Source organism: Malus sylvestris, chromosome 2 (genome assembly GCF_916048215.2).
Source record: "Malus sylvestris chromosome 2, drMalSylv7.2, whole genome shotgun sequence".
In the NCBI taxonomy this organism is placed as follows: Eukaryota; Viridiplantae; Streptophyta; class Magnoliopsida; order Rosales; family Rosaceae; genus Malus; species Malus sylvestris.
Window position 1 is genome coordinate 7,112,563 of NC_062261.1, and position 17,613 is coordinate 7,130,175.

Below are 17,613 nucleotides of genomic sequence, written 5' to 3' on the forward strand. Positions count from 1 at the left end.
ACGCGATTAGCCGTAAAACAAACAACTTATAACCAATAATTAAGGCATATGTAAACTTTTTGCATGCCCTGAGAATGATTGAAAGAACATTGTATGCCTTCTTCTGGATCAAACCTTCATCATCCTCAAGCCAGTCAAACCAGGTAAAAGTAAAACGGCCAGGTCAAATAGTTGTGCCCTGCTGCTGTTAAGGGACGGAGACCCAAAAACACGGACCAAGAGCTCCAACAGGAATGATCTCTTCTTCACGACAGTTGAGGGCGGGACTTTCTGAAAGACGCAGGAGAGAGTCGTGAGGAGGGCGTTGATCACGTGACAGGGAGGGTCGGGCTGGGTGGTGGGGAAGAAGAAAGTGAATGTCAAGTTGCGGATCAACATATGGGTCATGTCATGATTTTGGTTCTGTTTTGTGAAGTCTTTGTTCCTCCAGCGACTCGGGAAAATTAGGATACCTTCTTCAGCAATTCTCCTCACTCAGAGACTTCGGAGACTATATGTTACTATACTTCGGTACTTATAAATTTCGTGATTATTCAGTGACTTGGGTATTGCAAGTCCCTAACTAAGAAGTTTTCCTCACCCGGAAACTTGGAGAAGCACTGTTTATACCATACTCACCAACCTCCAAACTACCATGCACCGTCTACTTTATACATTCAAAGACCTTGTTCATGCTGAGGCGTGAGCAAATGAGTTGATTTTGTGCATCAACATTGAAGTTCATAATTAATCCTAGCACCTCTTACATAATGCATGAGCAAATGAGTCGATTTTGTATGTTTGAATAGTATTATTGTTTAGTTAAACACGAATTATTGTTAAATTATGCAAACCAAATTTTTTTTATTTGGAACTCGAAAAGAAATTGCACAGTTGAATATCAGAGTGCGCAACGAACAAAACTAACAAATAATAAGAATATTATTAAACAAACTGAAAATGCCGAAACGGCTACAAAACCCTAAGAGACTACATTGTGGCTAACTTATTTCTCAAACTAAATTACAAACAATATTTATAGAGAACTAAACCTAAGAAGCCCTAACTCGGATGAACTAAGCCCAAATCCTAAACTAACAAGCAAAATCCAAATACTAAAATAAACCTAAATACTAATATTTTCCAACAGTCTAAGCCTTCCTTTCAACCAACTTTAAATTGATCAATGTGACCCATGTAGAGTCCCATTAGGATTTCTCCTAAAAATATATATATATAGTTATTACTTTCAGTGACCTTCGGATCCAGGCAAAATATGTGCAAGAAAATTTCAAAAAGTACGAACTCTAATTCCATTATCAAAATATATACATAATTATTATTTTCAATAGGAGGATTATATTAACACATTTCAAATTACTTTTTTCACATATTTTTAAAATTTTAATATTTTTTATCAAGTATTAGTGGTGTATAAAAATATTAAAAATTTTAAAAAATGCAAAAGAAATAATTTAAGGTGTGTGAATATAATTTTTCCAGTATACTTTAGGTCCAAGCCAACCAATGTACAAGAAAATTTCAAAGAGTACTAACTGTAATTCCACTGTCATTGTATTAAAAAACAAAAAAAAAAAATATATATATATATAAAACTATTATTTTCAGTAAACTTTAGACCCCAACCAACCAATGTGCAAGCAAAATTCAAAGTCTCCAGAAACGGACTCAGATCCTCTCCTGAGCCCAAGGAGAGGATCCTCCTGACTAAAGGATTTGGATCGTTGGATGAAAATCCAACGGCTACAAATAGGGAGTTCTTTTAAAGTTATAATAATTATAGCCGTTGGATTTTCATCCAACGGCCCAGATCCTTTGGTCAGGAGGATCCTCTCCTTGGGCTCAGGAGAGGATCCAAGTCCTCCAGAAACTCCGATGAAAATTAAAGCAACGTGACATCAGTCAAATATAAAGACGTGCCCCAGCTGCCAACCGTGGACTGATATAGAAAAAGAGACATCAGTCAAATATAAAAAGTAAAGAAACTTGCACCAGCTGCCAACTTCTTTGAGAGGTTCTTCTCTTTAGTTTATCTGGCTTTAATTCTCCTATGGCCAATCAACCTGTCCCTTCTTCTTCCTTCAGCACTACTCCTTCATGGACATACGATGTCTTTTTGAGTTACAGAGGTGCGGATACACGCATCAATTTTGCAGATCATCTTTACCAAGCCTTGGTCCGTCACGAAATCCGCACCTTCTTTGGTCATATAAAACTTCCAATAGGAGAAGAAATATCACAAACTATTCTCGAAGCAATTGAAAACTCGAGAATTTCTGTCATCATATTCTCTAAAAACTATGCTTTTTCAAGATGGTGTTTGGACGAGTTAGTATATATTCTTGAATGTAGAAAGTCAAGGGGACAAATGACAAGGCCAATCTTCTACAAGGTGGATCCATCGGATGTCCGACACCAAAGAAATAGTTATGCTGCTGCGTTTGCTCACATTAGCCGCAAGTATGAGAATAACCTGGAGAAGGTGCAAAGATGGAGGACAGCTCTTACCGAAGCAGCAAATCTGAAAGGAGCTACTCTCAACGAGGCAGAGTACGTTTATTTCTGACCTTCCTATATATGGTTTTTGAGTTGTTTTACTCTATATAACGATTTAGTTTGGTTGAAATTTGATAAAAATTCCTAAAGAAACCGAACCAAACCAAACCATAATCAACAATTTGGTTAGGTTTGATTTGAGCGGTTTTAGGCCTAAATCTAATATTTTTTACTTTGTTAGCACTTAGCGTAGCCCAACAACAACAACAAAAAAATTCCAAGATCTGCCACATATTAATCATTTTTTAGTACATCAAACAATGCATCCTAAAAAAAACAAATATGTGAGTAGTCGGTTTGATTTGGTTTAGAAACAAATATCTTTGTTCACCAAAAAAAAAAAACAATGCATCCTAAAATTCATCATGTCATCAAACTTTAATATAAATAATTACATGATATCAATATCTTTATATTCAACCTAGTTATTAGCCAATAAGAGTATTAAATGGGTAAAATGAAATTAATATAAAAACAAGTATGTGAGTAGTCGGCTTGATTTGGTTTAGAATGGTTTACAAAAACTTAAAATTGTAAGAGTGAATTTGTTTTTACTAAGAGTGAATTTTTTTTTTACCATATTAACATATGAGCCAAATTATCAATTGTACTACATCGATTTTGTGCCAATTTTGTTACCAATTAATAATGGTATGCTAATTGTACCATACCAACATAATTTTTCAAGTACACTTAAAAATCGTGTAATATTTCTCTCTATTTGTTTTTACATCTCTGAAACATACCCAAAAAAAAAAGTTCACTGTTTAAATGTGTTTTTTGTTTTGAACTCCTAGCTCTGAAGCTCAAATAATCAGCGACATTGTTAAGGAGATCCATGCCCGGGTAAATGACAATTGTTTGTCATCCAATTCATCTCCATCCAATGACAATAATGATGATCAAAATGCAGATGACAATGTTGGTTCTGTTGGCATTGTAAGAGTGAACCAGGAGCCAATCCATAGTATTTTTTCGCCGGATGGGAAATTCAGGCGGAGTGTTACGCGGCGAAAACTTCGTGAGCCTTTGGGAAGCGGTTCTTATGGGACTCTTTATGAAGGCTTAAGTGGTCATCTTCCACATCCATACATCCAAAATGTGCGTGAATGCTTAACTGAGTAATTTTTATTAATTTTTGTTCCTGTCTTCTTGTTGTTGGTGATTAGCACTGTGTGAATTAAACCCAATCTGAACAGGACTTGTGAATTTTATATTGTTGGGTACTACGGCTCAAAATTAGGATGATGCAAAAAATTGGGTTTCTGTAACGTATTTGGTTTTGGTGTCCTATTTGGATTTGGATTTTGACTTTTTAGTTGGTTTCCTTGCTGGAGAGATTTTGTTAATTACTTATTTGATTAAGATTTGTATTTACTTCCTATTAGGATTCTTATTGTAACATAAGTCATATGTACTATAAATAGGATCTTAGGGTTAGTGTATTTTGTGTGGCTCATTCGTGTGGCAATTTGGTGAGAGTCAATTTGTGAGTTAAAGAGCAATCTGGGAGAATCTTCTCCGTTTGTTTGAGTTCTCTACTCGTTTGGTTTAGGGTTTGTAATTTGTGGGATTTGGGTTGTGAGAGTTTAAACACTCTTTTGTAATCTCCGTGTGTTTAGTGAAATTCCTCAATGTGCTTCGCTCGTGGACGTAGGCTTTACGCCGAATCACCTAAATCTCGTGTTAGTCTGAGATTGTTTGTTTTAGTTTTCACCTACGACGTTGATATTGATACTTCGTTAGAATTCGTTTCCGTTTTCGCATAAAAGTACAACATATATTTGGTCCAATTCCTCTTACTTTAAAGTCTGATTTCCAAACTCTAATAAGTTACTTTGAATTTGAAACAAAAATGAAAAAGAAATAACTGTACTTTGGTAGGAGACCGGGAATTCGTTGAAGTGATTAGTGCTAACGAATAGAAACATAGGACACCAAGACTACCACCACTTTCATAACTAGAGGGACCACCATTCATGGTTATATGATTCTCATTTCTAATTTCCTAGTTTAGTGTACTGCTATCCATTTACTCACTTCTTTCTTTTTAATCTTTTGCATAATGTATCCATAAAACTTTGAGGTAGTCTGGAAAACCTTTATCCCTACCATTTCCTAGTTTTCTTCACTCTAGAAACTCAGATGAAAATTAAAGCAACGTGACATCAGTCAAATATAAAAAGTAAAGAAACGTGCACCAGCTGTCAATTGTGGACTGATATAGAAAAAGAGACATCAGTCAAATATAAAAAGTAAAGAAACTTGCACCAGCTGTCGATTGTTCATACCATAGTGCTTATTCCAATTCTTTGCGAGGTTCTTTTCTTTAGTTTATCTAGCTTTAATTCTCCTATGGCTAATCAACTTGTCCCTTCTTCCTCCTTCAGCACTACTCCTTCATGGACATACGATGTCTTTTTGAGTTTCGGAGGTGATACACGCACCAATTTTACAGATCATCTATACCAAGCCTTGGTCCGTCACGGAATCCACACCTTCATTGCTCATAGTGAACTTCCAATAGGAGAACAAATATCACAAACTCTTCTCGAAGCAATTGAAAACTCGAGAATTTCTGTCATCATATTCTCTAAAAACTATGTGTCTTCAAAATGGTGCTTGGACGAGCTCGTACATATTCTTGAATGTAGAAAGTCAAAGGGACAAATGACAAGGCCAATCTTCTACAAGGTGCATCCATCGGATGTTCGACACCAAAGAAATAGTTATGGTGCTGCGTTTGCTGAACACAGTCACAAGTATGAGAATGACTTGGAGAAGGTGCAAAGATGGAGGACAGCTCTTACAGAAGCAGCGAATCTAAAAGGAGCTACTCTCAATGAGGCAGAGTACGTTTATTTCTGACCTTCCTATATATGGTTTTTGAGTTGTTTTACTCTATATAAGGATTTAGTTTGGTTGAAATTTGATAAAAATTCTTAAAGAAACCGAACCAAACCAAACCATAATCAACAATTTGGTTAGGTTTGATTTGAGCGGTTTTAGGCCTAAATCTAATATTTTTTTTGTTGTTGTTGCAATTTTTTTTACTTTGTTAGCACTTAGCGTAGCCCAACGACAACAAAAAATTCCAAAATCTGCCACATATTAATCATTTTTTAGTACATCAAACAATGCATCCTAAAAAAAAACAAATATGTGAGTAGTCGGTTTGATTTGGTTTAGAAACAAATATCTTTGTTCACCAAAAAAAAAAAAAAAAAAAAAAACAATGCATCCTAAAATTCATCATGTCATCAAACTTTAATATAACTCTACGATATCATTATCTTTATATTCAACATCCTTATCTAGTTATTATAAGAGTACTAAATGGGTAAAATGAAATTAATATAAAAACAAATATGTAGTCGGTTTGATTTGGTTTAGAATGGTTTACAAAAACTTAAAATTGTAACCGCAATCAATTCATTACTAGGAGTGAATTTTTTTTTACCATATTAACATACCAGCCAAATTATCAACTGTACTACACCGATTTTGTGCCATTTTTGTTACCAATTAATAATGGTATGCTAATTGTACCAGACCAACATAATTTTTCAAGTACACTTAAAAATCGTGTAATATTTCTCTCTATTTGTTTTTACATCTCTGAAACATACCCAAAAAAAAAAGTTCACTGATTAAATGTGTTTTTTGTTTTGAACTCCTAGCTCTGAAGCTCAAATAATCAGCGACATTGTTAAGGAGATCCATGCCCGGGTAAATGACAATTGTTTGTCATCCAACTCATCTCCATCCAATGACAATAATGATGATCAAAATGCAGATGACAATGTTGGTTCTGTTGGCATTGTAAGAGTGAACCAGGAGCCAATCCATAGTATTTTTTCGCCGGATGGGAAATTCAGGCGGAGTGTTACGTGGCGAAAACTTCGTGAGCCTTTGGGAAGCGGTTCTTATGGGACTGTGTATGAAGGCTTAACTGAGTAAGTGGTCATCTTCCACATCCATACATCCAAAATGTGCGTGAAGGCTTAACTGAGTAACTTTTATTAATTTTTGTTCCTGTCTCCTTGTTGTTGGTGATTAGCACTGTGTGAATTAAACCCAATCTGAACAGGACTTGTGAATTTTATATTGTTAGGTATTACAGTTTAAAATTAGGATGATGCAAAAAATTAGGTTTGTGTTACCTATTTGGTTTTGATGTCGTATTTAGGTTTGGATTATGACTTCTTAGTTGGTTTCCTTGGTGGAGAGATTTTGTTAATTACCTATTTGATTAAGATTTGTATTTACTTCCTATTAGGATTCTTATTGTAACATAAGTTCTATGCACTATAAATAGGACCTTAGGGTTAGTGTATTTTGTGTGGCTCATTCGTGTGGTAATTTGGTGAAAGTCAATTTGTGAGTTTGTTAGTTAGAGAGTAATTTGGGAGAATCTTTCTGTTTGTTTTAGTTTTCTACTCGTTTGGTTTAGGGTTTGGAATTTGTGGGATTTGGGTTGTGAGAGTTTAAACACTCTTTTGTAATCTTTGTCTGTTTAGTGAAATTCCTCGATGTGCTTCGCTCGTAGACGTAGGTTTTACGCCGAACCACGTAAATCTCTTGTGTCAGTTTGAGATTGTTTGTTTTAGTTTTCACCTACGACGTTGATATTGGTACTTTGTTAGAATTTGCTTCCGTTTGCGCATAAAAAGTACAACAAGTGGTATCAATGCCCAGGTTTCGGCTTGGGCTTTGCTTGGCAATCACTATGAAGCCTTCTGTGTCATTGGTGAAAGTTGATATTGAAAAGTTCGACGACAGTGATTTTGGTGTTTGGCAATTGAAGATGCGTGCTTTGTTAGTTCTATAAGGGCTTTTAAAAACTCTAAAGGGTGTGAAGGCTTTGCTGAATTCATGGACTGATGAAGAAAAAAAAGACGTTATGGAGCAGGCACTTGGAGCAATCATGTTGACTTTATCGAATGAAGTCTTGCGTGAAGTTGGTAACATCAAATCTGCACCGGAGTTGTGGCTAAAATTGGAGAGCTTGTATATGACCAAATCCCTTGCTAAACGGTTATATTTGAAGAAAAGTTTGCATACTCTTCGTATGGATGAAGGTACGTCAATTTATAAGCATGTTGATGAATTCAATAAATTTATGATGGATTTGAAAAGTGTGGATGACCAAATTAGTGATGAGGATTATGCGATAACTTTGTTGTGTTCTTTATCTCCTTTGTATGAACACTTTGTCGATACCATGCTATTTGGTAGAGAAAGTCTTAGTTTGGAAGATGTTAAAATCGCTTTGAATTCTAAAGAGCTAAAGAATAAAGTGTCTGACACAAGATGGAGCTTTGGTAGTTCAAGGATGGAATAAGGAAAGGGGTAAACTTGGAAAGAACATTTGTAGTTATTGTTATAAGGAAGGTCATTGGAAAGTAGATTGCACTAAACTCAAGGGCAAAAAAAAGGCGTTCGATAAGTCTTTTGCTAGTGTTGAGGAAAACATTGCAGAAGATCGTTGTTCTAAACTCCTCTAAAGGTTATGTGAGGAGGTGGAGCTTGGTACTCAAGCTCTTTGGGTGGAGTGCATTTCGCACTTTTTGTTTGTATGTTCAAACTTTTGCTTGGTTTTTGTTTCAGATTTGTTAGTTTCCGTAATGGAATTTGTTGGAGAAGGCGTAGAGGAAATTTCAAGTTTGAAGACTTTTGGATTTTTTGAGTCTAGGTGGAGATCGGTTTCAAAAGAATTTGGTGCACGTTTGCGTTTGTATTTTGTTATCCCAAATTTGAAGTTTGCAATTGATTTGGAAGTTTGCTAATTTCTTGCCAAGGTGGAGATTGTTGGGTTTTACGGCTCAAAATTAGGATGATGCAAAAATTTAGGTTTGTGTTACCTATTTGGTTTTGGTGTCCTATTTGGGTTTGGATTTTGACTTCTTGGTTAGTTTCCTTGGTGGAGAGATTTTTGTTAATTACCTATTTGATTAGGATTTGTATTTACTTCCTATTAGGATTCTTATTGTAACTTAAGTCCTATGCACTATAAATAGGACATTAGGATTGGTGTATTTTGTGTGATTCATTCGTGTGGCAATTTGGTGAGAGTGAATTTGTGAGTTTGTGAGTTAGAGAGCAATTTGGGAGAATCTTCTCCGTTTGTTTGAGTTCTCTACTCGTTTGGTTTAGGGTTTGTAATTTGTGGGACTTGGGTTGTGAGAGTTTAAACACTCTTTTGTAATCTCTGTTTGTTTACTGAAATTCCTCGCCGTGCTTCACTCGTGGACGTAGGCTTTACCCCGAACCATGTAAATCTCTTGTGTTAGTTTGAAATTGTTTGTTTTAGCTTTCACCTACAATGTTGATATTGGTACTTTGTTAGAATTCGTTTCTGTTTTCGCATAAAAGTAGAACATATATTTGGTCCAATGCCTCTTACTTTAAAGTCTGATTTCCAACTCTAATAAGTTACTTTGAATTTGAAACAAAAATGAAAAAGAAATAACTGTACTTTGGTAGGAGACCGGGAATTCGTTGAAGTGCTTAGTGCTACCGAATAGAGGGACCAAGACTACCACCACTTTCATAACTAGAGGGACCACCATTCATGGTTATATGATTCTCATTTCTAATTTTATAGTTTAGCGTACTGCTATCCATTTACGCACTTCTTTCTTTTTAATCTTTTGCATAATGTATCCATAAAACTTTGAGGTAGTCTGGAAAACCTTTATCCCTACCATTTCCTAGTTTTATTTTTCATAGTGTAAGCATTCCATTCTACTTTAGGTGTTTCCACTCAAAGTGTTTGGAATTTTCTTAGCAAGAAATTGTAGGGTTAGAAAAAGGATGGAGAACGTGAAGTTGGTATTGCATTAAACTGGGCCTATTCTGTTCAACAAAATTAACATGTTGGTCTCACTCTCTCTGTTTATCTCATGCTGCAAATGTTCTTTTGCAGTGATGGAATTTTTTTTGCTGTAAAGGAGGTTTCTTTACTGGACCAAGGGAGCCAGGGAAAGCAGAGCGTTATCCAACTTGAGCAGGTCGAAAGAAACAGTCTTATTCTGATTGTGTTTTCTTACTCAGTAGATGCTATTGTGTTTTCTGGATTCCTTAACATTCTTTCTCCTAATACGATTATTGTTGTACAGGAGATTTCTCTTTTAAGTCAGTTTGAACATGACAACATAGTTCAATATCTGGGCACACACAAGGTGTGCTTCTTTCTTTCTTTCCTGGTTTGCATTTCTATTTGGTTCCTGCCAGTTTATTAGAAGTACAACTTTGTACTTATTGAGGGAGATTTATCTTTTCCCTTTGCATTTGTTCTTGTTTTTGTAGTTGGTGCATGGGTATTTGTCCTTGTATGTGTGTACAACTGTACATGTATTTGTAGAACCATAAAACAATAAATTAAAGAGATGACCAATGCAACTACTCAAGCTGCAATCATAAGATAAAGTAGCTTGCTATATTTCAATATAATTTAATATATTTATTCAACTCTCTTGATTTGTAACTTAGTTGCTCATTGTAATATTATTACAGGATGAAACTAAGCTCTATATCTTCCTTGAGCTTGTAACACAAGGCTCACTTGCAAAGCTATATCAAAACTGTTGGAAATTCAAATCTAAACAGGTTGTAAATGGCAGCTGCTAGCCGTTAGTTTCTTTACAGGTTGTATTCACACTTGCTGCAACTACAAAGACTAAAGTTTTCTCCATGTGCCAGCTGAAAGTGTGTTGAAAGACAGCAGCTGTGTGCTGCCATGTGATGTGCTAGCCGAAACTGGGTTGTTTGCAAGCTGGAAAGATAGCTGCATGTGATGTGCTAGACTATCCAAAGTTCATATGATCTGTTTGTGTGTGCTGTTGTGTTTAGTTTATTAAAAGCACTTGAGTGGTCCTTGATTTTCTGCTTGTATAAATAAGCCTCCCGTAAGGCTTTAGATATATGTCTATGAATTGTCATTCCATTTCAGAAGTGTGTTTGCAAACCTTTTAAATATATCAAAGTGCATTGTTTTCCAAAGCTTGTAGCTTCCCTCATTTCTCTATTTCTTTGTCCAATTTTATTGAGAGTGCAAAGTGAGAGGTGTGATAGAGTTTGTAAACTTATCACCCACATATTTTGGTATAGAGTTAGTAAACTTTTCAATACCAACAATTGGTATCAGAGCCAGAATACCATTCTGGCAAGTGCAGCAGTTATGGCATCCAACTTAGGGCAGCTCCAAGTTCCCACATTGAAGAAAGAAAATTATGAAAGATGGTGCATCCAATTCAAAGCATTGTTTGGATCACAAGAGCTATGGGAAGTTGTCAGTAGTGGGTATGTTGTACCCACTACCGAGCAAGAAGCCACATATACTGCAGATCAAAGGAACACTCTCAAGGATTTACGAAAGAAGGACCAGAAGGTGTTGTATCTTCTCTATCAAGGATTAGAAGATTCAACGTTCGAGAAGGTTGCAGAAGCAACAACGAGCAAGCAAGTATGGGACACACTCAGTACAATCTATAAAGGAGTAGATCGAGTCAAGAAAGTGAGGTTACAGTCACTTCGAGCAGATTTTGAAACTGCTCACATGAATGAAGGGGAGAGCATCTCCGACTATCACTCAAGGCTCATTGTGATAGTAAATCAGATGAGGAGAAATAGCGAGAGACTCGATGAAGTACGAGTTGTGGAGAAGATACTCCGGTCACTCACATCTAAGTTTGAGCATGTGGTGACTGCCATTGAGGAATCCAAGGATTTGGAGGCGATGAGCGCAGAGGAGCTACTAGGATCCTTCCTAGTTCACGAGCAACGCATTCAGAAGAATGCAAGCCCCACAACACTAGAGCAAGCTTTGGAGTCAAAATTGAAAATTGACAAACCAAATAAAGGTCGTGGGCAGTGGAACTCACGTCGTGGGAGTTCATCTAACCGTAGCCGAGGACGAGCCCGAGGAAGAGGTCGAGGCTATGAACAAAACCGAGGTCAATCTCAAGAGTGGAGATCTACCCGAGGAAAGGCACATATCCAATGTCACACTTGCAAGCAATATGGACATTATGCAAATGAATGTTCATATAAAAATGGTGAGCATGTCAACATGGCATAATCAAATGGAAATGCTGGTGAGGAATTTACAGTCTTACTAGCACACCATGATATCAGTAGCCAACAAGAAGTTTGGTATTTAGACTCTGGTGCAAGCAACCACATGTGTGGAAAGAAAGAGTTTTTTGCCGAACTCAAAGATGGGCCATATGGATCTGTGAGTCTTGGTGACTCCTCAAAGTTGCCAGTTGAAGGCAAAGGAAAGATCAAAATCATCCAGAAGGATGGTAAAGAAGAATACATCTCTGATACCTACTACATACCAGGTATGAAGAGCAACATTCTGAGCATTGGTCAACTGCTCCAGAAAGGGTATGTTATACATATAGAGGATATGTTTCTCACTCTCAGGAATGCAAGGAGAAAGTTTATTGCACGTGTTTAAATGTCAAAAAAACCGAATGGTCCCGTTGAAGTTGAACACAAAGATTGGGAGTTGCAACATCGGTGTAATGGAAGAGGAGTCATGGAAATGGCATCTTCAATTTGGCCATCTTCATTTCAATGGCCTAAAGTTGTTGTCAAGTGGAGGAATGGTTCGTGGTCTACCCCAGATTGAAGTCACACGCCAAGTATGTGAAGGTTGTGTGCTTGGCAAGCAATCACGACTATCATTCCCTGTTGGTGATACATGGAGAGCAAAGGCACCACTGCAGATGGTACACACGGATATATGTGGTCCATTGGATCCTATGTCTTATGGAGGTAATAGGTATTTTATTACTTTCATTAATGATTTTAGTAGGAAGACTTGGGTTTATTTTCTCAAGGAGAAGTCGGCTGCCCTAAAAATCTTCAAGGAGTTCAAGGCACTCACAGAGGCTGAAAGCAACCACAAGCTTGTGGCTGTGAGATTAGATAGAGGTGGAGAGTACACCTCCAATGCTTTCCAAGCATACTGCAAGGAGCAAGGAATTAGGCATTAACTGACTGCTGCCTATACCCCACAGCAAAATGGGATAGCCGAAAGAAATAATCGAACCATCCTTGAAATGACAAGGTCCATGCTTAAGGAGAAGAATTTGCCAAAAGAATTATGGGCAGAAGCTGTAGCTTGTTCGATTTATTTGTTGAATCGATGTCCAACAAAGAGTGTCAAGAGGATGACACCACAAGAGGCTTGGAGTGGATACAAGCTGAGTGTTGCACACCTAAGAGTTTTTGGGTGTGTTGCATATGCTCAAGTTCCAGAAGCCAAGAGAAGGAAGCTTGATGATCGAGGTGAAAAGTGTGTGTTTGTGGGCTATAGTGAAAAGTCCAAGGCATACAAGCTCTACAACCCACTAACTGGCAAACTAGTGGTTAGTAGAGATGTCATCTTCAGTGAGGAAGAGGCATGGAAGTGGAACAACAAAGAAGTCAGTAAAGAAAAGATCGTCTCCACTTATTTTGAAGAACCAGAAGTTGTACCACCTGTTGAGCAACAACCTGCTCAAACAACCACAACAACTCCATTGCACAGAACTGCAAGGAGTGGTCCTACATCTAGTGAAGAAAGCAGCTCCTCAACTCCAGTGAGGCTAAGAAGTCTCACCGAAATATATGGACAAGAAGAAGAAGAAGAAACCAACCTTTTCTGCTTGTATGCAGACCACGAGCCTCTCTTATTCAATGAAGCTGTGGAAGAAGATCGTTGGAGAATAGCCATGGAGGAAGAAATCCATGCCATCGAGAAGAATGACACTTGGGAGTTGACAAAGGTCCCACCAAATCAGAAGGCTATTGGTGTCAAGTGGGTGTACAAGATCAAACGCACTGCAGATGGGAGTGTGGATCGATACAAATCAAGGCTTGTAGCAAAGGGCTACAAACAGAAGTATGGAGTGGACTATGATGAAGTCTATGCTCCAGTTGCAAGACTTGACACGGTAAGATTGCTAATCTCTCTTGCCGCTCATCATAAATGGAAAATTTATCAACTAGATGTCAAGTCAGCCTTCCTTAATGGAGTACTTGAGGAAGAAGTATACGTGAAACAACCAGAAGGCTTTCAAGTACAAGGAAAAGAAGATAAGGTGTATCGTTTGAAGAAGGCTTTGTATGGCCTTAAGCAAGCACCACGAGCTTGGAACTCAAGGATTGACAACTACCTTCACCAAAATGGATTTCAAAAATGTCCATACGAGCATTCAGTTTACATGAAGAATGGTGCAAAATGGGAGTTCTTAATTATTTGTCTCTATGTAGATGACTTGTTGTTTACAGGAAACAATGAAGCAATGTTCTGTGAGTTCAAGCAATCCATGTTCAGTGAATTCGAGATGACTGACAATGGATTAATGTCATACTTTCTTGGCATAGAGGTGAAGCAAGAAAGTGATGGTATCTACATCTCTCAACAAAAGTACATGAGAGATATATTGGAGAAATTCAATATGGATAAGTGCAATATTGTCAACACTCCAGTTGCAACTGGATTGAAGCTGTCTAAGGAAGGAGAAGGTGAGTTTGTAAACTCAACTGTGTACAAAAGCTTGGTTGGAAGCCTAAGGTACCTTACAATCACAAGACCTGATATAGTTTATGGAGTTGGACTCGTGAGTCAATACATGGAAACACCAAGGGAGTCTCATTGGCTGGCTGCCAAGAGAATCTTGAGGTACATAAGAGGTACTCTAAACTATGGTCTGTTTTATAATTTTGGTGAAGATGCAAAATTATTTGGTTATTCAGATAGTGATTGGGGAGGTGACCAAGATGAAAGGAAAAGCACAACTGGCTATGTGTTTTTTCTAGGATCAACAACTTTCTCATGGACTTCAAAGAAGCAATCAATTGTTGCTTTGTCATCATGTGAAGCCGAGTATGTTGCTGTAGCCTCAACAGTGTGTGAGGCAATTTGGTTAAGAAATCTATTGAAGTCAGTGTGTCATCCATAAGTGGAATCGACTGTGATTCATGTGGATAACATGTCTGCAATCAAGCTTGCAAAGAATCATGTTCAACATGGAAGGAGCAAGCACATTGATACCAGGTTCCATTTTCTAAGGGACCATGTAAAGCAAAAGACAATCGAACTTGTCTATTGTCACACGAAGGAACAAGTGGCAGACATCTTCACTAAGCCACTACCAGTTGAATCATTCCGGCTGCTACATGAAATGCTAGGAATGAAGACGTTTTGATTTGAGGAGGTGTGTTGGAAATTCAAATCTAAACAGGTTGTAAATGGCAGCTGCTAGCCGTTAGTTTCTTTACAAGTTGTATTCACACTTGCTGCAACTACAAAGACTAAAGTTTTCTCCATGTGCCAGTTGTAAGTGTGTTGAAAGACAGCAGCTGTGTGCTGTCATGTGATGTGCTAGCCGAAACTGGGTTGTTTGCAAGCTGGAAAGATAGCTGCATGTGATGTGCTAGACTGTCCAAAGTTCATATGATCTGTTTGTGTGTGCTGTTGTGTTTAGTTTATTAAAAGCACTTGAGTGGTCCTTGATTTTCTGCTTGTATAAATAAGCCTCCCGTAAGGCTTTAGATATATGTCTCTGAATTGTCATTCCATTTCAGAAGTGTGTTTGCAAACCTTTTAAATATATCAAAGTGCATTGTTTGCCAAAGCTTGTAGCTTCCCTCATTTCTCTATTTCTTTGTCCAATTTTATTGAGAGTGCAAAGTGAGAGGTGTGATAGAGTTTGTAAACTTATCACCCACATATTTTGGTATTGAGTTAGTAAACTTTTCAATACCAACAAAAACTATAACTTAAACGATTCTCAAGTCTCTGGGTATACCTTTGTAATGCTCATGAGGTGCATTTCTAATTCCTCCTATCTGAATTAAAATCTCTCTCGTCTTATAATGCGAAATATTTTATATAAGTATCTTACACACGAAAAGTTACAAGGAATAAAGGGACTGGAACAACATACTTGTCTGTAATTAAAGTACAATGTAAAGGCCCCAACAGAGATAAGATACAACTAATTGAATGAATTGAAGTCTTCCTTATTGGATGGCCCCTGAGGTTTGCCTCCTCTCTTTACAGTAAATGTTACACAACTTAATTTTCATCATTTACCTTGCAAGAGAAACTGAAATACATATGTACATTTTGTTTTTCTATTCTCATCCATAGTTAAATTTTCAGTTTCAGTAGTATAATTGGGAATAAGTTGCTCCGAGCATGCTTATCTGTTTCGTGGATTTTGAGTTAATCTGTTGACCAGTAGGCTGTAAAATTGTAGGTTGTTAAACCAAGGAATGGTGGCTATGGGCTTGCAGCTGACATTTGGAGCCTTGGATGCACTGTGTTAGAGATGTTAACCCGCCAGCCTCCGTACTTTCCCCGGGAATGGGTATGTTCCATTCTATCACTTACACATGCTTTTCTCAGTATCATGAATAAAAACAGAAATGCCATAAAGCTAATCAAATCAACTGAAAGTTGAAATCAATTCAGTCCTCAAGTGCTATTATTATGAAAAAGAACAAACAAGGACTACCAAGCAACCTTCTAGAAACTTCCAATCCAGTCTCAAATGGCAGTAATGGAGAAAAGCTTCTACAATATGTGCTCTTCTCAGGAATATTAAGCTTCAAGCTTTTCATCACCACCGACCTGCGATAACGAAAGAAGAAAAAGAAAGTCTTTCACAATACATGTTTCTTAAATGTGGTGAGACTTTTATAGGTATAATCTTCCAATGTTCATCGTTAAATTACATAAGTTTAAAATTTTATTTTGATTATATATTTTAGTCAGTTTTGTGATTATTCTCGTATTATACATTTGCCGTTATTCTATGATGAATTTTCCAAATTTCCATTTATTTATTTGTACAAGACTCATTACTGGATTAAAATAAATTTTTTTCTTTGAATTAAAATAGATTAGATGAAATTAGCTATTCGACAATGGTCGCGTGCGAGATACCTACCCTCTCTCGAAGTGTTGAGGACGACTACACCCCTGGCCCGTCCCCTCTCCACCATATTGATAATAAAGGAAAGTAAATGAAAAAGATAATTGCAGGGGAACAACGCCAAGACCCACAAAATCAAAGATGATCAACGAAAACAATACTAAGGACAAAACGAAATGTCACGAGTATAAGCAGAGGCTACCAAATATGAGAGTAAGTAATAAGCATACCTATCTGCCCCAAAAGAAGCGAAAGCATCTGCAATCTGATTTCATTTTTTGTAAATATGTGTAAACATAAATCGCTTTTGATGAAGTCGTTAGAGACAATTCTTCCAATCCATCATAAACAATAGGACTACATTAGGAGGCTTAAAAAGATAGTGAAAAATCAACATGGAGTGGGTACAATTGAAATGAGGGGCAATCAAATTTCTTGTTAATACTATGTAGAACTAGATGAGACCCAGAAATAAATGATATACGAAATATGAAATAACATGTCGCAAAGTTGGGGTAACTAATACTTTTTAACGTACAACTTAGGTGTTCTATCAAAGATGTTCTATTGAAGATGTCCTATCATTGTAAGGAGACAATTTATGGAATGTAAATGCCTATCAGTGTAAGCATATAAATAGGTGTTCTATCTGAAAATACAAGTTCGGATAAAAATACTTTAACAGTAATTAATGAAAATGTTACATAGATTTTTATTAGGTGTTCTATCTGAAAATACAAGTTTGGACAAAAATGAGGTCGTACTAGGACCATTTTATTTAAGACCGTTAGATTAATCTAAAGAAAAGATATGGTTATGAAATAAATCTTTTATTCATAAAATTATTTCACTCGATCAGTTATATCCCGCTTCATAACGCTAGTGAATCGCACGATAGTGGTCAGAGAGAAGTTGAATGCCAGACTGCCACTCAGCCATCTGTATTTCCTACATCATTTATTTATTTCAGTTTTCTTAAAACAGCCAGCAACCCCTCTTTTTGTTTGATAAAACAACCAGCAACAGCAACCCACCCAGTTTTTAAGTCTCTGTCGATAGGGACAGCTAAATTAGTCATTTAACTTGTATATGTCAATTAAGAAAGGAAAGTCGCAGC

The 17,613-nt window shown here is 36.9% G+C and overlaps 3 protein-coding genes across 24 annotated transcripts in view; all 3 read left to right on the forward strand.

Moving 5' to 3' along the window:
* Positions 1–17,613, forward strand: part of LOC126607462 (disease resistance protein RPV1-like) — a 147,080-nt gene that overhangs the window by 14,335 nt on the left and 115,132 nt on the right. The gene's annotated exons all lie outside the window — the stretch shown is intronic.
* LOC126607666 (TMV resistance protein N-like) lies at positions 1,981–10,144 on the forward strand. Of its 3 annotated transcripts, XR_007617689.1 has the most exons (5): positions 1,981–2,550; positions 6,237–6,512; positions 7,203–7,637; positions 9,485–9,569; positions 9,678–10,011. XR_007617689.1 is itself a non-coding variant. In XM_050275349.1 (4 exons), the coding sequence occupies exons 1-4, from the start codon at positions 2,051–2,053 to the stop codon at positions 9,798–9,800; spliced, it is 984 nt and encodes a 327-aa protein (XP_050131306.1). In that variant the 5' UTR covers positions 1,983–2,050; the 3' UTR covers positions 9,801–10,011. The 3 variants fall into 3 exon arrangements, 2 of the variants coding, with proteins under 2 accessions (XP_050131306.1, XP_050131316.1); XM_050275349.1 differs by lacking the exon at positions 7,203–7,637 and having other exon boundaries at positions 1,983–2,550; XM_050275359.1 differs by lacking the exons at positions 7,203–7,637; positions 9,485–9,569; positions 9,678–10,011 and adding an exon at positions 10,075–10,144 and having other exon boundaries at positions 1,984–2,550.
* Positions 4,897–5,716, forward strand: LOC126607762 (TMV resistance protein N-like). Its single transcript, XM_050275484.1, has one exon. It carries the CDS (start codon positions 4,912–4,914, stop codon positions 5,422–5,424), a length of 513 nt encoding a protein of 170 aa, XP_050131441.1. The 5' UTR covers positions 4,897–4,911; the 3' UTR covers positions 5,425–5,716.